The sequence below is a fragment of the Vitis vinifera genome, chromosome 9, assembly GCF_030704535.1.
Source record: "Vitis vinifera cultivar Pinot Noir 40024 chromosome 9, ASM3070453v1".
Taxonomy (NCBI): Eukaryota; Viridiplantae; Streptophyta; class Magnoliopsida; order Vitales; family Vitaceae; genus Vitis; species Vitis vinifera.
In genome coordinates, this window is record NC_081813.1 from 2465449 (window position 1) to 2488803 (window position 23355).

Sequence of the window (23355 nt, forward strand, 5' to 3'; positions counted from 1 at the left end):
AATACTTAAATTGCCATTAGAAATAGAATAATATTTATTTCGTGAAAGTTAGTTATGTTCGTAGTTCTTATCATGAGAGTCAAAATAGGGAGGTTTGGCACATTCATGTCATGAGAGAGTCAACATAAGCATGAGTTGGAGAAATACTTAATGGAATTGGATTGGGCTTGACTCACAATGGGCCTTAATCACTAAGTTGGATTGGGCTAAAGTTGGCTGGGCTCTAAGAGCACCACTCAAAGTATCAGTCAAATCATTCAATTTAGATTTCATCGCATATTTTCAATGATTAGAATTGTTTTTAATATAAAATTTTCCATAATTTGTCCAATATAATGTATCAACCTACTTCGACTTCATTGGGCCAATGTCCAATATAACTCTATCAAGTCATATCGAAAACTATAATTTGAGATCTGATAAATATATTTTAGTGTTAGTGATTAGTTAGCACAAACTATACAATAAGTCATGATTGCTTCGTGATTATCGACTTATGACCAAAACAATTGTAGTTTTTTTTAAGTCAAATTATATTCACATTAGTTGTATTTCATTGTTGCCTATTTCTATAGTTATTTTAGCAATGTTAAATATGATATATGAATTTATTTATTTATTAAAATTTATCTAAATATAATTATTTCTTTTTGAAAAATTTATTTTATTTTTAAAATTTTTCTTCTTTTTAACTTCGAATTTCTTCAGCCTATTGGGATCTAGACGAAGGGGAAGAATGCATGTGAAACTTAATACGACGTCGTTTACATGAACGGAAAATGCAATGGGCTGTAGTGCCCCACTGAGAGATTCAAACGGTGTCGTCGAAGCTAACGGAGAAACTAATCCAGCAGGGCTGAAATGCAGGACTTCCTTATTCCCAAATCCTTCCATTTCACTTCATTGAGAAGAGTTTGTTTCTCCGTTTGTTTCTGCATTTATCTTTCTTCATGTTTCATTCTGTATGATTTACTCAAGCTTTTGATTTTAATATGACCAATTGTGTTTGTGTCTGTTGGGTCATCTGCAAAAAGCCTTCTCATGATCATCAGTTGTTTGTAAAATTTCCTTTGTGAAAATTGTAGCCTCTTTATAATTGATTTGTCCATATGGGTTGTGCTCATATTGTCAAAATTTCACTTGCTCTTGCAGTTTTTTGGGCATTTTGAATGCAGATGTGTGGTGGGTTCTGTTGGCTATTTGGCTTAGAATTCTTTAGGGTGTGTTTGGTACTTGGGAATATGAATGGAAATGGGATGGGCATGAAGGTCAATCATAATATCATGTAGAGAAGGGGAATCAAAATCCTCGTTTGAGTGGATTTGGTTTTCATAACAATGAATTTCTGATTTCTGTTCTCATTCTTAAAAACATTAATGAATGGGAATGGAATTGATTTCCAATTTTCATCCTCTAGTCCAACTTTATAAACATGGCCATTCTTGGACTGTAGCTTTTCACTCTTCCATTTTCTGCTTGTGTATGGTCCTCATATAGTTGCTACAAGAAAATGCTGAAATTTCTTAATCTCATCCTCCCAACAATTTTCAATCACACCATTGGTATCCATTATAACAAATTCCAAGATCATTGTTCTTATAAGACAAGAAGACCAGCGATTGTCTGTGTTGTTTAAGTCTGGTTCTAAATTCTCTCTCACCAAGAAGCCAAGAACTGTTTTAAGATTTAAGTCGTCTTACATTTTTCCGTTGTTGTTCATTATTGTTGACAATATATTCCAAATTTTGTACAATCAGTCTGATATGAAGTTCATAATATTACTTACAGACCAATAATCCAATAAGATCATGGGAGTCAAAGGCTTCTAGATGCTAACATGGCTTAGTGAAGGACAATACTTTAAGTAGAACCAGCTTGGAAACCAACAAAGTGATACATATGCAAGATTGCTACCGTGCTAGGGGGATAATTTCAGTGCTCTGATCCTCAGTGGTTATTCCAATTGAATCTTTTGATTCAGGCTCATGACCCTCCTTCTGAGATGCCTCCATTTCCAAACACTGCTTTAGTTCCATCACTACATAGTGCATGGCTGGCCTTTCTGTTGAAGTGGGAGACACGCAACACATGGCCACTTCCACAGCTTTCCAGGCAGAATTGATGTCAAATTCTCCCTGTAACCTTGGATCAACAGTATTCTTAATATCCCCATTTGCAAGCATGCAACTAACCCATTCAATTATGTGAGTCTTCTCACGGTCCTTTGAAATTGCAGGTTGGCTTGTGATAATCTCCAAGAGAACAACTCCAAAGCTAAAAACATCACTCTTCTCCGTCAACCTGATTGCATTATATACTTTTCAATAGGAATATGATTTTTTTCAATGTACTGATTGAGGTATGGGTGGAGACTTTATACCTACAGCCGCCGCTGTTGAAGGGAAAAAAGTTGAATTACTAAAGAATTATGGCATCCCTAACCAAATATCTATTGAAAATTCCTTCTTTTTCCTGCTTTAACTTAACTTTAATTTTATTAGGCCAGTTCTTCTAATAATGTCAGTTTGTGCAAAAAATTGAACTCGAGTGTATATATAGTGAGAATAAATATACTTACTCAGGATCAAGGTAGCCAGGGGTGCCAACAACGGCTGTTGACACGTGACTGCTACCTTCAATTGGAAAAGCTCTGGACAGCCCAAAATCAGCTAGTTTGGCCTGGAATCTTTCATTCAATAAGATGTTGGTAGACTTTATATCTCTATGGATGATGGATGGCTTACAACCATCATGCAGATAGTCCAGTCCTGCAATTGACTTGCACTTATACTCGTTGATTACAACCACAGAGAAAGCTTCAAAAGATAAAAGAAAAAAGGGTTGTGCACTTCATGTGCTTTCTGACCTTGTGCTGCATCTGTTGCTATTCGTAGTCTCTCTTCCCAACTCAAGACACTTGGCATCATAAAGTAATTATCTAAACTGTACAATTTTATCAAGAAAAGGAACCTCATCAAAGTAGTGAAAGAAGAAAGTCTAAAATTTTGAAACCGAGAGCTACAGAAAAAACTCAAGTCTTCAGACTTAAAATTTGAAGGAATTCACAGGTTCTTGCAGTGAAAATTTTGAAGTGTGATTACCCGATAGATGCCTTTTTAAGTCTCCATTAACCATGTACTCATATATGAGCCCCATGTGATAGCCATCATTGCAATATCCAATAAGAGAAGTCACATTTCTGTGATGAACTCTCATAAGATGTTTTGCCATAAATTTAAAGCCACATCTTAATTCAGAATTTATGAATTCAAATTTTCAGTAGAACATTCTCTTGGACAAGTAGACCCTTTGATGTATTCATTCCTATTATTGTGATTCTGTACTGTTGTAATTTACCTCAGCCTGAAATTGCTTATATCCTTGAATTGATGATTGAGAGAGCATCTTCACAGCAACTTGAATTCCATCTAGATGACCATAGTAAACAGTTCCAAATCCTCCTTTTCCAACAACCTTCTCAAGGTTGTTGGTAATAGTCAGGACCTCAGAATATGTAAACTGGCGTTTGTTTGAGTCCATCTCAGCATCCATCTCCTCTACCTTCCCAACTAATATGATCATCACTTAGTGAGCCTTCTGCTCTAATTAATTGGCATGTAAAAGGACATTTGCATCTTTTGTGATCTAAAATTTCCATCCTTTGATTATGAGAATAATGATTATGTTATACCTTCTTGTCTTCCTCTTCTAATCCACCAGAAGGTAGCCAGTGTAGTTAAGAAAATGAATGCTGCAGTAACTGATACCACTACTGGAACAACAAACTTGTTCTTCTTTTTGCATGAGCCTGGCCAACAAAGTTCTGGATTGCTCTTCACACTTGCATTCACAAGAGGATGACAATGAATGTTAGTCTATAGCTGTATTAGTCTATAGCTGTAAATACCAATCCTCTCCTATATTGGAGTTACATTTACCAACCATCTACTATGTAATATCTCTCATAATTTGATGATTTAGCTATTTAGGGGATATTTCATAATATTCTGGTTTCAGGTAAAGTCAAACTGACTTGTCATAAAAGAATAATGATGATCCTGTTCAGGGTTTTTTGACAAGAATCAGACCTCAACAACAGTGATCCATTCTTATATCTTTCAATGAGTTCAACGGGAACTGATCCTGTGAGCTTGTTTCCTGTTAAGTTTCTTCAAGGGCAGAGCAAATATGATCAGATCCCTCATATCCCTACCAAATAAATTAAAATGTTTGCTTCTAGACCTAAGTCACTTACAGGGACCTCAAGAGTGGCAGTTGAGATAGAAAATCAGGTATTGGTCCATTCAAGCCATTTTGTGATAAGTCCCTGAAATGAATAAATATTTCAGTTAATATTTACCTTTTTCTGATAGATGGACCCTGTTTTTTTTGTGCCATCATTAACAATTGAATGCCTTAGGCATGTGAGATTAAGATATACTTACAAAGACTGTAAGAGTGTGAGGTTAGATATATAAGGAGTTATGTTCCCAGTCAATCTGCTTGAGGACAAGTTCCTGATGACATGTAAAAAATACTTTCTCAAGAGGGAGTTGGGATTAAGATCAAAATATAGTATGCTTATTTGAAGGCATAAACTTACAAGGATATGATCCTGGGGGGATTGTAGTCATTGTAGCTGCAGTTAAGGCCCTCCCATGAGTAATTTTCAGGCGCACAAGGATCTCCCTGCCAGTTTTTCTTCACTCCATACAATGATTTGATATTCATGATGGCATCAACTAATATCTCCAAGAAATTGATGCATCAGTGTATAAATAGTTAAGAAACAGCTTGTATGGAAAGAATGAGGTAAAGCATGCATATTTGGTAGAGATCTCACTATCCAAATGAAAACCAAATTTTAGTTAGAACATACCATCTTTTTGGTCTGTTTGTGATTGCAGGAGTTGTTTTACTAGATAAACTTCGAGAGCATTGATGATGGGGGGAAGTGTTGAACTATTGGTTTTATAGATTGAAAACTCAAACTTTTCACTGATGCTGGATGAAATTCTGTACATTGCAGTTGCTTCAAAACTTTCAGGAGTAAGTGGTCCATGCCATAAATTTCCATTCAGAAAGATGTTAAACTCTCTGGACTCATTTAATTGGAGTTCCTCCACTTCAGCAAAGTACAAATAGATGTAAAATTTAGAAGTCGGATCAGTGGACTCCCAGGAGAACTTCAAAGGTTCCATCGTGTTTAGTGGTTTGACGGCAGTGCTCATGACAATAGATGTTAGTTGAAGTTTGTTGTCATCATCAGTGTCAATAGTACGCGAGGTATTTAACATTTTCCATTCACCCGAGTTGTATGGGAACCAAAAGCGATCACAGTTATCATCTTTAAACCTAAAACAAGATATTTATACCTCGTTGGGAGACCAAATATTTACTTATAGTAATTAAATAAAGAGAATGTTCACTTGATTCTTCCTACAAAATGCTTACCTTATTAATTCATAGGGTGAACCAAAATCCCACCTTGCATAGCGTACTAGTGATCCTGATTGAGTTTCATACATGGAATTATCCAATAACCTTAACTCTAATGCTGATATAAAAGGTATTCCAGAGTCAGTATTTACAAGACATACATAGATATAATCTGATGACAAGACATGTATGATCTCCTTGCTTATGACACTGGATGCATTATCCAATTGCACTGACTCCAACATATTTACTCCAAGAATCAGATCAAATTCTGGTAGCTGATTTTTGGCATCGTAATTTCCATACATGAACTGTGCTCTGATCAAATATTTATTACCTCTGCCTCTTGCAGGTCTTAGGGTGTAACAGTTATTAATTCCTTCAGGGAAGCTTCTGACATTCCAAAGCTGCTGTGGAAGGCTATTGGTCTTGAATTCAGGTGATATACTGTTACTTATACCAGTATCAATGAAGGTTGCATCTGAAGTGTAATATATACCAGTCACCTGATCGGTATAGCTGGAATCTTCTGATATCCCACAATCTATGCTTATAAAGCCTGAGAGAAAGAGAGTCATTAGCACCATGCATAGCAAACAAGAGCTGATGTAGTTATTTTAAAGATTGTGAGTTTCAAACCTGATTGATCCTGGGCATGAACGAGAAATATAAGAGCAAAAGTACCAAGTAATTCAAATAGAGAGCCTTTTAACATGTCCATCACCTTCTTCAGATTCTTTTTGCAATGGGGCACAGCAGCTCTGTGGTCTTCTTATAAATCACTTACCTACTTGCATGTCGTCACAGTACTATTTGAGCAACCCAGTCAATTCTCCCTGTAGCTATGGATGATAATGACCAAAGGCTTAAATCTATTGGTAAATCATATTGTTTAATCTGGTATTCTAACCTGTTGTCCTACTGCCATCAGAGGAACTTCTGGGTGGATCTCAGCTGGCAGTAGACGACCTTGAAATTTTCTTGGAGCAACCTTTGCACCTTTTTGTAATTAGGTTTTATTTATTTATTTTTTATTTCTCTCCCTTTCTTGTAACTATTTGCATTTAGACTTTATTTTCACTTCATTAATTATTCCCTCACTGTCTGGAGTTTACTACCTCTATTTGTGTCTCACTAACTGTTGACTAATGCTGCACCTAACTTACAATACACCCCCTTGAAGTTTCAAGTCCCATCATTGAAACAAATGCTTTCCTCCCCTAATAGAGGAAATCCCAGCTTGGCATTGGAGGGTGATAACCTCCTTGGCTTGGAAAACTGGTTCTTGAGACAAATGGTGCTTGAGCCGGTTGTTTTGCTTATAGCAGTCTAGTCAGCATGTCTTACATGCCAAGTTTAAGGAAAATTTCTTGTCCACATACAACCTCTATGATGTATAGACTGAAAAATGATTACTCTTTTATGTTGTTGACATCCCACCAACTCTATGCAACAAGAAGCAGTCACACCTGACTAGTTAAATCTTAAATGAAAATTTACTCATCTCCTTTGAGTTGAATCATTCAAGGATATGTTAAAAATTACAAGAGATCATTTGAAAGTGTAAAGAAAAACATTATGTTTAAGATTTTATAGATTGGGGACTTTGTCAAGTTCTCTCAGATTGGATTGCAAACTTGACTAATCTGTGATCAAACTGTCTGCTTCTTAATTGTCATGAAAAAAAAGAAGAAATAGCACTCCTGTATCATTGCATGCAAATTGTCCTAGGAGTCACATCTGACAGGGAAAGGCCTGCAAATTCAGTAAATGCAACAGTTTTACTGGCAGGCCATTGTTTGTGACAGTTCACCAATTGCAATGGCTGCTGGTGTTTTGATTGCAAAGAGATGAACTAACCAATAGACCATTTCTTTCTCCTGTTTGGCTTTTGATCTTGTAAACAAATGAGGTGGACAGGAATGTATATTTACCCTTCCCATTTTTGTTTTCACAATTCTAGGCATTATCATATCAGTCATATGATGCATTGACACAGTAGTTGATGTTGGGAAATGCTAATTTCAAAGTTCTGTTCCTCCAACACCTACCTGAGTTTCAGCCTCTTTCGTAATTCATATGCTTACTGACTCCAGGTTGAAAAAACTCAAACTGGTGCATTTGGTGTTCTTGTATGGATAATCTATCAGAGTGCTAACTTGAGTTCAAAGCTCACTTTTTTCAGGCTTATCCAAAAGTACTTCTAGAAGAAGCAAAACTGTTCCTAATTTTCTCAAGATATATTTGCAGTCCATTCTTGGAAACTCGAACTTCACAATATGGGCTGTTCTGCAATGACACTTCAAAATGTTTGTAATTGCACTGCACACTTTCTGATATATAATTCTGTTAAGAAAATGTTTAAGAGTCTGACGGGATAAATTTATCAAGATAGATGAGTTGAAACAGGTGGGAAATGGAATTATGGTGCAAAGTGGAAATGTCCCCCACAGGTCAGCTGGAATTAGATGATGTTTCAACAGCTAGAGAAAATATACTTTGCATAAATTGCAACATTTGCAAACAAATGTAGAAAAACATAGTTGATGTATACTTTCAATGGCGTTTACTCATGCCTGTGGAATAGGCACAGAGCTTTTTGGCAGTAAATGGACTGTTTTAGACACATTGGAAACTCTAGTGAGGTGGCTAATTGGGAAGTACGGTAAATAGATTCAACCAAATTTTTGCCTGATCCAATAGTCTTCCATTAGTGCAGGAAGCATGTATGACATTTGAATTTTGGGCATTACCTCTAGTCTTTTTGCCAATGATTTCCAAATCAACTTGCTTTAACATTACACTGGTGATTTAGGATCGAGTATGAACTCAACTTTTCTCTCCCCTTTTTTTATCATCCTCTTGAACCTCCCCTGGAAGTTTAAATATTGGTAGTAGCGCTCATGCATTTATCCATTCTCTTTGTCATGATTTTATGTCCTTTTCCTCCCCATTTTCTTATGTCTCCCTCTCTGGCACTATGCAATTTCAACTACTTTTTGAAAGATGAACAGATCAAAGGGTGAAACAAAGATTCACAGTCCTTTTTAAGCATAACTGTACTACAAGCTACTGACCACTATGCCACAACTTTTCGTGTGCACTGACATGATTAATTGAATTATTAACATTAGGAAGAAAAAAGGTTTGGAACCCAACTGAGAGTCATGTAAACTGTACTACTGAGCCAGGGGAGTAGTTCCAGTATGTGGATCCAGCTATTTCTGTTAACTGCTGTAATTCCATCACTACATGGTTCATGCTTAGCCTTTTACTGGAAGAGGGAGATACATAAGCCATTGCTACTCCCACGCCTTTCCAGATAGGATACAGAAAACTGCAACTTTCCTCTCCTCTATACCTATAGCATCAGATGAATCAAGTTTGGCCCACACATAATCTAAATTGTGAGTGCTGTCCTATAGTCCTATCTGTCAGCTTGTTGTAACAATCAGCAACGGTAAGCTAGGTACTTAACGTAGCCCAGTTAGGCCAATAGTGTGAGAACTAGAAATTATCATAGATATTGTCTCCCAACCTAAGAGAGATATTTGTGCCTAAGTGAAAAATCAGATGCTTAGTAATTAAATAAAGAGAATTTTACAAAAATGCTTATCTAACTAAGCCATAGAGGTGAGCCAAGACACCCTCAAGTAGTGAACCAGTGATGCAGATTCAGTTGGATTATAGAATTATTCATGCCTTAGTTCTAATGCTGATGTAGAAGGCTTTCTGAAGCCTGAATTTACAAGGCAGGCATATAATTTGATGAAAGATTATGCATGATCTCCCTTGATTATCGCACTGGATGCATCATTGGATTTTGCTGAATCCTGTTTATGATTTATCAAGTCCGAGATGTGAATAGAAATTCTGGTATTTGACCTTCAGCATCATGATTCCAATGCATGGACCATGCCCTCATTAAGCATTTATTGCCTTTGTCTCTTGCAGGTCTCAGGGTGTAATAGTTTTTGTACTCCTTCAGGGGAGCTTCTGAAGTTCCAAGATTGCTGTAGAAGGCTATTGATTCCAAATTCAGGTGATGCACTCTCACTTCTCCAGTGTCAATGAAGATTACATCTGAACAATAATATATGTGAATTACCTTGTTAGTATATATAGCTGGAATCTTGTGATGTGTCACCTCATTGGTAGTTCTGATTCTTGAGATAGCAAACAGTGGTTGATATGGTTATTCAAAGATTCTGATTTTCAATCCTGATCGATTCCTGGAAATAACCAGAAATTTCAGAACAGAGCTAGCAAGTCCATCACAATCTTTGGATCCTTCTTGCAGACAAAGATGCAGAGAGGTTTTGTGAATTTCATCTTATAGATCATACCCACCAACCTGCATGTTTCCAAAGGACTATAATGGAATGAATTCTGATAAGCCATTGCAAAGGGTTAAAAGTTAGTTGGGAAGTCATATTGTTTAATCCAGATATTCTCACTGAAATTTTGGCTTATTGCCATCTGATGAACTTCTCTAGTTGACCTTAATGAGGATCCAAGTCCTAGTCAATCATCAAACCTTCTAGGTGCAATTTTTGTAACTTTTTGTGGTTAGACTTTTCATAGGTAAATTACAATTGAATTCTCTCTCACCTCATTCTTCCTTTTCCCCATTTCTCCTATGAGCTACAGAGGCACTACCTATATTTTTTTCTCTGAACAGACACTGCCTAATGATAAATAAATGTTTTTTTTTATAGGAGATTAAGCACCTTGGTCGGTTTGCTTGTAGGGCCAACTTTCATGCACCAGAACATGAATAATGGGTTCCAAAAATGTGTATTAGAAGTGTCAAAGGACAAAATTTTCTAGCTAAGGCATAGAATGCCTAAATAGGCACTCCACCATAGGCATGTTCTCCAAATCCTATCTTGAACCGACTATCTTTCCTTTCATTTCTAACTGTTATCTGGTACCATACCCAAATCATAGAAAAATCATCAAAATCTGAAGTAGAGTCAATGAAAACAGATACTTTCCTCCTCTGATATAGGACAAACCCAATTGGTACTGGGAAGGCTTAACCTAGTATGGGATGCAAGAAACTGTTTGGCTTTACGAGTGCAATCAATGGGGCTGGAGCACATTGGTCCCTTTACACCACTCTGACTAGCTTGTCCTCCTTGTCAGTGGGAGGGTGTGCATTTTTTCTACTTTCAAGCTTGAGCTCATTGACTGGAATATGTTTAAAAGAAAATTTCTTGAGAGTAAGTAAATGTCAACATACAAGATATGTGATCTATATAGGATAAAAAATGAGTACTCTTCATGGTATGGACAACCCACAAACTCTTTGGTAGAAGAATTATTCTTACCAGAGTAGTTAAAACCTAAAACAAAAATCTAACAATCCTTTTTAAATGAATCATTCCAAGGGTATTTAAAAAATTATAACAGATCATTCAACAATGTAAAAAAGAACACTATATTTGACATAGTATAGGTTGGGGAATTTGTCAATTTCCTTTAGATTGAATGACAACTAGACTCTTCTGAGTTTGAAATGTCTGCTTCATAGTTATTTTACCTTCATGATAATTGCCAAATGTGATACCTATAGCAGCAGATGAATTCAGTTTGGCACAAACATCATCTAGAATGAAGGGGATTGTCCTGTAATCCTTTTTCTACACGTGGCAACCTTGTTTTCCAGATTCGAGTTTTAATTGCAATATTTCTGCAAGTAATCCTCAAATCCTGTTGAAATCTGCAGTTTGACTCAACTCCATTCCTCAACCTGCTTGCAAATTTTATCTAAACTAAAATAGTCTTGTCTAAACCACCTTACTATCATCCTTCAATGCCTCAAAAACTTCTGCAATCCATTTCTATAGATTGAGAAGCTACAAAATCTCCTACACGGTAAATCTAAGTGTATGGACTATCAAATTTGTCTTCTCTGTGGAGCTTGATTATTTCCAGTGCCTTCTTTTTTGACTTCCTACTTATTTTTTGCTGTTAATTACAAATTAGGACATAGCCCATTAAATGTTTCAGCCTTTGATTTCATCCATCCTTGCAATCTAACTCTTTGGAAAACTACTAAAATCATGCTAGTGGTTTGGGAAGTCTATATAAAATTAGGTAATTTTGGTTTTGCTTATATCACCAGGACCTGGTTTAAGATTAAGTAACTGACATACATATATATATATTTCATTTGCTTTTCGTTTATTGCTGAAAAGATAGATTCCAAATTTTCTTTCGTATGATTCATTTAACATACATTCATAAGCAACTTAAAAAGCTAGTCCAAGGAATGAAGAAGCCAGGAGTTTTACATGCTAACCCAATTTCTGGAGAAAACTAAAAAGAGTTTCACATGTACAGGTGTGGCAACCAACAGACCAATGTACAATTTACATTATTACTGTGCCAGGGGAGTTGTTCCAGTGTGCAGCTTCATAGAAACCATATCAGTTGAATCTTTTGATTCAGTCCCTTGATTCCTGGATGCCTCCATTTCCAAACACTGATTTAGTTCCATAACTACATAGTTCATAGCTGGCCTTTCAGTTGAAGTGGAAGCTACACAAGACATTGCTACTTCTACAGCTTTCCAGGCAGAATTGATGTCAAAGTCTCCCTGTAGCCTGGGGTCAACAATATTCTTAATATCCCCATTTGCTAGCATGGAACTAACCCATTGAATTATGTGAGTCTCCTCATGATTTCCAGGAACTGGGGACTGGCTTGTGATGATCTCTAAAAGAACAACCCCAAAGCTAAAAACATCGCTTTTCTCAGTCAACCTGTTTGATGCATGGTACCTGCAATTCAAAAGATGTAATTAACTGAATACATCATATATTCTTCTGTGGGAGCATTATTTTACTACATATATTTCACTTAAACTGAATGAGCTAGGTCCAGGTCAAGTTTCAACAGACAGCGGATGTTCTCAAAAGAAACTGAAGAATTAAAAATTTGTAACCTCTCTGACGAAATGTCTATCTACAGTTCTTTCTTTTTATTCAATTAAACAAAGTTTGCTTTTATTAGGCAGGTTCTAGTAACAATGTCATAACCTTGTTTAGAAATTGAACTCTTCCGCACATAGGGTACAATGAGCATAGATATACTTACTCAGGATCAAGGTAGCCACGGGTGCCAGCAACTATTGTTGACACATGAGTGCTGCCTTCATTTGGAAAAGCTCTGGACAGCCTAAAATCAGCTAGTTTGGCCTGGAATTTTTCATTCAATAAGATGTTGGTAGACTTTATGTCTCTGTGGATTATAGGTGGCTTACAACCATTGTGCAAATACTCCAATCCTGCAATTGAATTCCACATATGCTCGTTCATTTAAACCAAAGACAAAGGTTAAAGGAAATGGTTGTACACTCCATTTGCTTTCTGACCTTGTGCTGTCTCCACTGCTATTCTTAGTCTCTCTTCCCAACTCAGAACATTTGTATTTCTCTCTGCATCCATAAAGAATGATCTAAACCCTATGATTTTATCCAGAAAAGAGGACCTTATCCAAGTGGTGAACACAAAAAAGTTAAAAATTTAAAACCATGAACAGCAGCAAAAATTAAAGTTAATGGGTTAAAAATTTATAACCATTACCAGATGGATGCCTCTGTAAGTCTCCATTGGCCATGTACTCATAGATGAGCCCCATGTTGTTGCCTTCCTTGCAATAGCCAATAAGAGAAGTAATGTTTCTGTGGTGAACTCTCATAAGAAGTTTTGCCTGAAATTTGTCTCACCATTTCAGTATGAGATTATATTAAAACATAGACTAAATGCATTCATTCCTGCTCTTGTGATTGTGCAGATTTATAAATTACCTCTGCCTGAAACTGCTTATATCCTTGAATTGATGATGGAGAGAACATCTTCACAGCAACTTGAGTGTCATCTAGATGGCCATGGTAAACTGTTCCAAATCCACCTTTCCCCACTTCCTTCTCAAAGTTGTTGGTGATAGTGATGACCTCAGAATATGTAAATTGCTGTTTTTTTGACACCAAAGACCCTTCATCTCTGTTGGATTCGGAAACCATTTCCTGATCCTTACTAACTGATGATCATCACTAGTTTAATTAGTATATTTCTACTGAAAACCCCTCTTCATGTACAAGGAAATTGCATCTTATATGGTCCATATTTAAGTATGAGCATAATGGTTATTTAATACCTTGTTTTCCCCCCCTTCTATGCTTCCAGAAGATAGCCAGTGCAGTTAAGAGAATGAATAGTGCAGCAACTGATGCCACTATTGGAACAACAAACTTCTTTTTCTTTTTGCATGAACCCGACCAACAAAGATTTGGATTTTCATTCACACTTGCATCAACACAATGATGACCATAAATGTAAGTCTTAGAGTTTAGATACTGATATCTTGTAGGTGATATCATCTCATAAGCTGATGATTTGTCTATTTTGGGAATATTTCATATTTTTCTATTTTTAACAAAAAGCTTTGGCATAGATGGGTAAAATGAAAACTGAAAAGTGAAAAATAGCACTTGATGGAAAAGAATAATGATGATCTTGGTTCATGGTTTTTGACAAAAGGCAGACCTCAATAGCAGTGATCCATTCTCTGATCTTTCAATGAGTTCAACTGGAATAGATCCTGTCAGCTTGTTTCCTGTCAAGTTTCTTGAAATTCATAGAAATTAACTATAATTAGATCCCCTGTATTCTTACCAAAAAACTTAAAATGTTAGTTTCTACCCCTAAATAACTTACTGGGCCCTCAACAATGGAAGTTGAGAAAGAAAATCAGGTACTGGTCCAGTTAAGCCATTGTTTGATAAATCCCTGAAATGAGTAAATATTTCAATCATTATTTTCTTCTGAAGACAGGTCAATGTTGTGGTGCCTATCTATAATTAGTGAGTCAATGTCTTCTTCTTTCATGAGAGATTAAGGTACTTACAGATATTGTACCAACGTTAGATTTGATATAGAAGGAGCTATTTCCCCAGTCAATCCACTTGAGGACAAGTTCCTGAATGTATGTGCAATAATTTGATCAAGGGGAAGTTGGGAATATTAAGATGAAAAGTTAGAAGACTTTAACAGGTGTAGAAGGAATTGCAGACTTACAAGGATATGATCCTGGGGGGTTCATGACCATCATAGCTGCAGTTAAGACTGTCCCACATGTAAGTTTTAGGGGCACAAGGATCTCCCTGCCAGTTCTTCACTTCTTCTTCACTCCATACATGGATTTGATGTTCATGATATCATCAACTGTTATCTCCAAAGGTATAGACGCACACATACTTGTATTAATGCATGTATATTTAGTATGGAGCACAACTGATACTGAAAAATTGATGATTATAACGACATACCATCTTTTTGGTCTGTCTGTGGTTGCAGGAGCCTTTTTACTCTGTAAGCCTCGAGAGCGTTGATGATGGGAGGATGTGTTGAATTACTCATTTGGGAGATTGAAAACTGAAACTTTGCTGCACTCTCAGGAACTAGGTCGCGTATTGTGGTTGTGTATAAGTAACGAGGAGTGACAGGTCCATACCAAAGGGTTCCATTCAGAAAGATGTTAAATTCTCTGGACTGGTTCACTTTGAGCTCCTCAACTTCAGCAAAGTGCATGTAGACATAGAATTGGGTGGTGGGATCACTGGGCTCCCAGGAGAACTCCAAATGTTCACCTGCATTTAATGGTGTGGCTGCAGTCCTCATGACAATGGATGGTGGTTGATATCTATTGTGAGAATTAGCATCAATGGTAAGTGAGGTACTTAACACTGCCCATTTACTCGAATTGTAAGGGAACCAGAAGCGGTTGAAAGCATCATCATCAAACCTAAGCAAGATATTTGTGCCCAAATAAAATACCAGATATTTACTTATAAGTATCTAGATAAAAGGAATATTGATTTCATTCTTCCTACAAAGGTGCTTACCTGATAAATCCCTTGGGTGAACCAAAATCTGGCCTCCAGTAGGGAACCAAAGATCCGGATGCAGTTGTGTAAATGGTATTATTCAGAAGCCTTAGTTATAGTACTGATATAAATGGTGTTCCGAAGCCTGTATTTACGAGACAGACATATATATAATCTGATGAAAGCTCATGTATGATCTCCTTGCTTGTAATACTGGATGCATCATCCAATACCACTGTATCCCATGTATTAACTCCAAGGTGCAGATCAAATTCTGGTAGTTGATCTTTGTCATCATAATTCCCATACAAGAACTCTGCTCTGATCAAATATTTATTACCTTTTCCTCTTGCAGGTCTTAGGGTGTAACAGTTCTTTATTCCGTCAGGGAAGCTTCTGACATTCACAAACTGCTTTAGAAAGTTGCTGGTCTTGAATTCAGGTGCGATATTCTTACTGACACCAGTGTCTATGAAGTTTGCATCTGAAGTATAATATATGTGAGTTTCCTCATCATAATCGCTGGAATCTTCTGCTAGCCCACAGTCTATGCTTATAAAGCCTGGAAAAGAGAGAGAGAGAGGAGCTTTAGTACTATCCATAGAAAGCAATTGTTGGCATAGCTAGTTAAAGATTTTGAATTTCAGACCTGATTGATCCTGGGCATGAGCCAGCAGTATAAGAATGAAGATACCCAACAATGCAAAGGGGAAACCTTCGAACTTGTCCATTAACCCTTCACGTTCTTCTTGCATAGAAACATGGTGGCTTGGTTGATTTCATCTTATAAATCATGCCTGCCAACTTGCATGTTCCCAGGAGTATTACAATGACATAAAATTATCCAAGCATGCAAGTCAATTGTTGCTGTGGATATGGATGACTATAACTCATGACAAAGGGGTAAGTCTTTAATAGAAATGCTTGAGCTGACTTGGTCTATTGTCATCTGGTAACTTTGCTATTGACCTTGCCCTGCATGCTGGGTCAAGAAGGCTTTCAAACTTAATTGCTAGGATCAGCCTTTGGACATTTCATAACTAGATCCCAAACTCAGAATAACACTCACCTCACTATTCCCCACATCTCATCTCCCGCATGAGCTATAGAGGCAATAACTAATCCTTTTCTCTAAATAGACACTACCTATTCGAAGATAAGCGCCTTTGTAGGAGATTGAACTCCTTGGTCTGCCAATTTGCCTATAGGGTTATAGAAACATTGACTAGCAATGTTAAAGAGTGGAACTGGACATAGTTTTTCTAGCTAATATCATCACTAAGTAAAATCATTAAAGTCTGAAGTCAAACCAATGGGAGCAAATATCTTCCTTCCCTAACAAATCGAACTGCATAGTAAACATTACTTGAGCTCATTGACTTGCAAATATGTAAAGAAAATTTCTCAGAAGTAAAATGTCTGCATACAAGAGATGTGATGTATAGACTATAAAATGAATACCCTTCATGGAATGACAGCATACCTGCTCTTAGCAGAAGAATCGTTCATAGCTGAGCAGTAAGACAAAGTTCTAATAATCTGCTATAAACCAGTGATCCAATGGAATAAGTTTAAAAATTACAACAGGTCATTCAACAATATAATCAAACAATAACATATCTTTCAACAATGTGAATGAAAAACAATATCTTTGACTATTTGATGATATGTTGGGGATTTTGCCAAGTTGAATCTTCTGCAACTGAAATGTCTGCTTCATGATTACTAATGGAAATATGGTTGCTATCTCAGTGAAGTCACTGAAATGTACAACATTTTGTATCAGGTACGGGAGGCCTATAAGTCAATGAAAGCAACAGCTTTTCTTGCTGACGGGCCATTGTTATTGGTGGCTCATCAACTGCAATGGCTTCCTCGCAGAAAATATAAACCAACCAATAGACCATTTCTTTCTCCTGGTTGGCTTTCCGGTCTACTCAAAAAAGAAGCAGCTACTTGCAGAGTGACATGGTGGACAGTAACGTATCTCTACCATTATATTTCTTTTTATATAATCTATGCATTTTTAAGTCTATTAATCCCACGTAATGACATGGTGGTTTTATATTGGAAAATTCTAGTCTAATGAGAAAATTCATTTCATTGCCTATTGTAGACCCCCATTTTGGGAGTCATTCTGCAGCTTGCTTTTAGCCAGGTGTCGCGCTCCTAAGCACCCACGTGTCAATCCCTGATTGGCCATCATGGAATCAGAGTAGTGCTTTTGAAGGCCAATCCGGGGTCGACACGTGTCATCATGGAATCAGACAAAAATCATTTTGGCTGTTATTTGAGGGAGAAAAGCCAGCTGCATGGAGAGGTCGTCTGGCCGTTGGAGGAGTGCTTTTTGGAAGGCTGCAGAGTAGTGGGGGCTGCGGGCAGGAGCTCTGAGCAGGCGGTTAGAGATATTTTGGAGGAGAAAAAGCTGGTTTTGGCTGGAGAGGGGGAGATTGACATTTAGAGAGACGTTTTTCTTGCCTGAGGGTCAAGTTTTTTTGCGGCTGGAGGATTTTTTTTGAGAGGAGCCGTTAGAGACATTTTCGGGGAGAGCAAGCTGCCAGGAGCTGAGGGGAAGACATCTAGTGCACTTTCAGGTAAGCTCACGAGGAACCATACAATATTTCCTTTGATTCTGGGTATCATTTCACTGGGTGTCTTAGATGATTTATTTGTCGGTTTTCCACCTGTGTTGCTGATTCTTCCCCTGTTTCTTTGATTTGACTCGAAAAAAATTGGTGAACTTCTTGTTATCTTATTAATTGTGAGGTGTTTAAAGTTATTGTTTTCACTTCTACTTTGGATCTGCTTGAGATTTTCCCACCCACTTCCTGCTCATTGCTCATCATGAAATGAAGCTATATTTACATCATGTTTTTGTCTCTCTTATATGCATGCTCTGTTTTTCTTCTCCCTCTCCTCTGTTTCTGGTAATTTTCTCGAAAGTTGGGTATCATGTTTGGTCTGGTTGTGTTGATCGGAGTGTTTCTAAGAGAACTCAGATGAAGAGGATGATGGTCATTAGTATATGAACTGTAGCAGCATCTGACCTATCAGCCGCAGTCATCCACCGGGCTATGTGTCTGCTTCAAAAAGGATTCAGCAATCATGATACGGCCTACTGGGCATGCAGCTTTATGCATGATCTTGTTAGGGCATGCCAGGATCATTATGGCAAACGGTGTTGGGGAATCGGTCTGAGACTTGGATTTCAGAGCTGTGTCTTTTTCCCCAAGTTTCAAGAATTTGTCTATTGACCGTATGGTTCCAGCTTGTAAAATGACTCTGGCAAGGCTGCTCCGGTCTGTCATTTTCCGTGTTCGTCAAACAGCAGAGAGGTCAGGACGTCGGTCCGATCAATTCCGCGTTATGGCTGTCTCAAGAACTAAGCCAGTCTCTCACATCTGACAAGTCCGCGACGTCGGTCAGCTTTGTTTTGGCGAAAGCTACGTTCAGGAGATGAATGAAAGAGCACCACAGCTTCCAAAAGACATTGAATGGTATTTTATTGAGCAGTTGTAGAGTAATAAGATGACACAGCTCCTGGCTACAATCCTCAATCTGGCCATGGTTGAAGGTGTAATTAATGAGAAGAAAGCATTTGAAGGTTTTGGTTCAAGTGGATAATAGTGGAGAGTTGTCCAGATGTGGTAGGTGACGCCATCATTGGGTAGAGATACCGGGAAATCTCAGGAACAGTTCCGAACATTGAGATGAAATGGGCTCCCCTATGCAGGGCCGTGCATGTCTAGACATGCCTTCACGAACTTTTCCATCCAAAATTCATTCCATCAAATTTGAGTACCAGGCCAAACCATTCTTCAGGCTCAGATGTTACCTGTGTCAATCCATTCTGCTGTTGTTGGAAGGAGGTTATTCAATCTGGCGTTGCTCCCCATTTTGTTGGGGTTTTTGAGAGGAAAGCTTCCCACATTTTCAATTTGAAGCAGCATGGGCTCTCACAAACATTGCTTTTGAGACATCTGATAATACTAATGTGGTAATTGATCGAGAGGCTATCCCGGTGTTTGTGAAACTCCTTGATCCTCCAAGTGAGGATATTCGTGAACAGGTCGTGGGGCCCTAAGAAATGTTGCTAGTGATTTCCCCAGAGGCCATGATATTATCTTTGGTCATGAGGCTCAGTTTCTTTGCTAGTGCAGTGGGAAGAACTCGTCAAGCTACCTATGCATGAATGCGTGGTGTCCAAAGTTCTCCATCAGCTACAAAAGCGAACAGAAAGTGGTGATTATGTTCTCGTCTTTGAGGATACTAAAATAAGCAAGGGTACCTTTCATGATGTTGTTCCTGTAAGTGAGTCTGCCAGAATTCCCAAGGCGTAGGGGATATTAAAATATCCTTACTGGACCCCACCACTAAAGAGGAAGCACGATGATAACTCATCCTTGCAGCAATGAATATCTCCTCTCTAATTCAATGTTATGCAATGAAGGTTCACTATGGCAGACGCAATCATTACCTCTGAGAATCTATCCCTTTCGTCGCCATTGAATCCCTCGGACCCTATAATCCGCTGATGCACTCTTTAGATCTCTGCTTCTCAGAGATTATGTAGCCATGCAATCAGGCGAAGGTGAGAACTGAATGCTGTTTCCCCCAGCACCAATGTAGCAGATGCAAATCTTATAAGAAAGCCAAAAAGAAGTTGTCCTCGAACCACGCCGGCGGCTTGCCGCCGTCAGCGAAGCCTTCTGCCAGTCCACTCATTACCCAACCTTAATCCTTTCTGAACCCATTCATACCCATCACCCTCTGTTCGTTTCCTACACCCTGTATAACCGCCAAAATCCATCCAAAGTCTTCATCAAAGTTCCAAGTTCACCCATCCAGGTGCATGAGAACCCCGCACGTCACTCACCTATATCCTTCATACCCATCTTCTTCTCTCCCATACCCATTTTCCATTATCTCCACACCCGTTCTCTAAACCCGTTAAACCCATTCCATGTCTATCTACACCACCACCCTACCCAAGACTACACCTATCAACCCATGGCCCGTCTTTGGCATCACACATGGTTGCCTAAAGCTCCTCCAAATCATTCACTCATATGCTTGGACACCATGCAAACCAAACCACCTAACCACCCTACCCATTTCTCTCTCTATGCTTCCACATCATTTACCCACCACCGTTAATTCCCTATTCACCAGTTATTCATCCTCTTACATGCATGCAGTTCACGCATTCTCCCCCATGACATATCCTTGCCCGTTCTGCCATGTATTCTTTCCTCACAGCTCATCTCATACCCTCATGCACACCACCACTCTCATGCATGGCTCTCCAAATCGCTCCTCGAGTTTCAAGGTTTCTGGTTTTGTTGCTTCTGGTTTCTGTCTCTTTTATTGGCAGATCTTCAAGCAGTGGAAGTGCTGAAAAAGAGCAAACATTTGCAATGATAAGACCGGATAGGCTGTCTGGGAACTATACTGATGAGATAAAGAACGCTATTCTGGAGTCTGGTTTTATCATTCTCAGGGAAATGACAGTCCGGCTTGATGAGGATACTGCTAGAAAATTTTATGCCGAACACTCTTCGAGAAGTTTCTTTCCTGCCCTTGTCAAATACACGGCCAGTGGTCCAGTTTTGGTTATAGTCCTGGAGAAGGTAAATACTGTTACTGACTGGCGTGCTAATTGCGTCCACTTTGAGGCTTAGAGTCATGGCTTTTGGCATTTGACTCCTATCCCAGCTATGTCTAGTGGGACCAGGGAATTTGGCAAGGTCAGCTTAATGGGATGCATGTATGAAATTCATTGCTAAGTGCGCCTCGACAGTAGCTCTTGGTTTAGTCATTTGCCACGTGATGAGATGCATCACGAGATTGGGCCGCGTGTCCCATGTTGACGATTGAAGGGATCTTTTCTGTCTCCAACTGCAGTGAAGGTGGCATGGATGAATGACCAAGTTATGACCACTTTTTGGGCCACGTGCCACCCCCTCAAAATTCTCTCTCCCTTTGATTTCAAAAATAATTTCTTAACCTCGTTTTCAAATGTTTTTCCGACTTTTGTTTTCTTTTAACGATTTCAAATCATCTAATCTTTCATCCTTAGAGTTTTTAGATACCAACATCCCATTTTCAATAAAATTTGGTTGCCATTTTCTCTCTAGCAAGCCACTTTACAATTTTTCAGGATTTTAAAATGATTTAAAGTAAACATGAATTTAATTTCCGTAATTCCGAGTGATGGAATTTATGGAATTAGTTCATGCAGAAATAAACCGGGCTTTGGTGGGGGCCCTACATATGTGATTTCATGATTGATTTACTAATTAGTTGATTGGCTTTCCAGACATGATTGATTTGCTATATTCTTGATATGCGCTTAATTATATCTGTTTATTGTTCACTAACCATGTTTCATGATAGCGCATTCGTGATTGCTGCCCAGGTATGCATCTATTCATATTTTGCTCATTCTTTATATATGTTTTGCCTCTCATATTGTGCATGATCGATTTGAGTATTCATCGATTTTCCTATTGATTGCCATGTCAGTTTCATCTCATTAGTAGAGACCCGACTTTAGGGACTTAGAGGGGTGCTACGGTCTTTACCGTACCTTCCCGATAAGTAACCTGACCCCCGAACCCGATCCGGTTTTTCACAGACCGCCTTTTCCAAAATAAGGAGTCACACTTAGGGTTTTTCTTTCTTATTTTGTTTACCCTTTAAAAATAAAACAAAAATAAGTGGCGACTCCAAGTCAATTTTTAATGAATAAAAATCATTTTTTCTAAAATAAAATCGAGCTCGCCATCGAGTGGGAAACGCATTGAGCGAGTCGAAATGCGGGGTCCACACCTATTTTCCATACATCTTGAAGAAAAAGTGTTGGAAAAAGGGGATGAATGAAATTAAGTAAATCCATTGAATTAAGTAAATTCATTCATTTTTCCATAATTCTAAGAGTCTCAAGAAGCCAAATTCATTTTGGCTTTCTGAACCTGTCTGTGTTCTTCCCTCCTTGAAGTCTATAAATAGTGGTAGACTTTCTTTCAAAAAAGTACAGAAAAACTTTGGAGTATTGTCAGAGTGTTTAAGAGTTCCTTCCTTCCGTGTCCGTGATAGAGTTGAACAATTTCCAGTTCGCCGGAGTGGCTGCAGAGTGCTGTTGCTGCCATTCGAAGATAATTTTATCCTAGGAGACAGACGCCTTGCGATTCTCAAAGCACCTGTGGAGAAGGCGAATCTGTTTTAAGGAGATTGTGTTTTCCACAAGACTCGGTCTAATCTTCTTCCTTAATTCTCTGTTTTTTTTTTTCAGTTTTCTTTTATTTTCTTATGAACTAACCAGTGTGTGCAGTGTGGTTGTCTAACAAAAAGAACATAGAAAATCATAAATGCCCCTTCTTGAGTAGAAAAACTTCTCTTAAACAAGAGCCTTTTGGCATTCTTGTTTGGAAGATCCGCGTTGGTGTATAAGGTTAGTTGGCAATTTTGGTCTCTTACTTACTAGGATGGGACTTACTTCCTTGGGTCTGATTGGTCTCAAGACAACTTTCGACTTCATCAAATTTGGATTTGAGTTGGTTTAGAGTTAATAATTTTGAGCGAAGTATGTATTTAAGGATTGGTAAAGTTTTTGGAATGGTTAATACAAGAAATTCCCAAGTGTTTAAATACTCTTGCAGGGTATTCAAATGTTGTCTTTTTTTCTTAAAGTTAGTGGATTATATCACAATCAAGAGACCATCGATGTTTTTTTTATACTTGGTGGTTTGTTAGATGGTTTTTTCACGTTATATCTTGTGTCATCGTGTATGATTGAAATTCTTTGTATATGTGTGGTATTGATGAACTTTATAATAAATTAAAGAAGTAAACTTAAAAATAATTGGGAATTAAATTTGAACTTGGGATGATTTTTCATATATCAAGACTTGAAAATTTCATATATCAAGAATATATCATGGTGATTGGACTTGAAGTTTGTTGGGCTAGGCCCATAGGGGTTCTAGCCTATAAAAGGCCCTTTTCAAGCCCACATGTTG

General features: G+C 38.0%; 3 protein-coding genes across 3 annotated transcripts; 1 reads left to right on the forward strand and 2 right to left on the reverse strand.

Moving 5' to 3' along the window:
* Positions 1–1910: 1910 nt before the first annotated feature.
* Positions 1911–6297, reverse strand: LOC109121517 (probable LRR receptor-like serine/threonine-protein kinase At1g05700). Its single transcript, XM_059739825.1, has 13 exons — positions 6079–6297; positions 5455–5998; positions 4880–5355; positions 4604–4742; positions 4446–4517; positions 4256–4327; positions 4089–4169; positions 3692–3840; positions 3356–3569; positions 3102–3226; positions 2867–2938; positions 2580–2768; positions 1911–2320 (listed from the first exon to the last, which is right to left on the reverse strand). The coding sequence occupies exons 1-13, from the start codon at positions 6158–6160 to the stop codon at positions 1911–1913; spliced, it is 2625 nt and encodes an 874-aa protein (XP_059595808.1). The 5' UTR covers positions 6161–6297.
* A 5496-nt stretch (positions 6298–11793) lies between these two features.
* LOC100246311 (putative leucine-rich repeat receptor-like protein kinase At2g19210) lies at positions 11794–16065 on the reverse strand. The gene is given in 14 exon segments (XM_059739826.1): positions 11794–12227; positions 12544–12733; positions 12821–12883; positions 13032–13158; positions 13256–13488; positions 13606–13754; positions 13995–14075; positions 14166–14237; positions 14356–14427; positions 14526–14623; positions 14626–14672; positions 14777–15271; positions 15369–15896; positions 15984–16065. Coding segments are annotated over 14 exon segments (2640 nt in total). The 3' UTR covers positions 11794–11824.
* Positions 16066–20631: 4566 nt separating this feature from the next.
* LOC100248058 (probable nucleoside diphosphate kinase 5) lies at positions 20632–21015 on the forward strand. The gene has a single exon (XM_002276660.1). The coding sequence runs from the start codon at positions 20632–20634 to the stop codon at positions 21013–21015; it is 384 nt and encodes a 127-aa protein (XP_002276696.1).
* The last annotated feature ends 2340 nt before the right edge of the window (positions 21016–23355 follow it).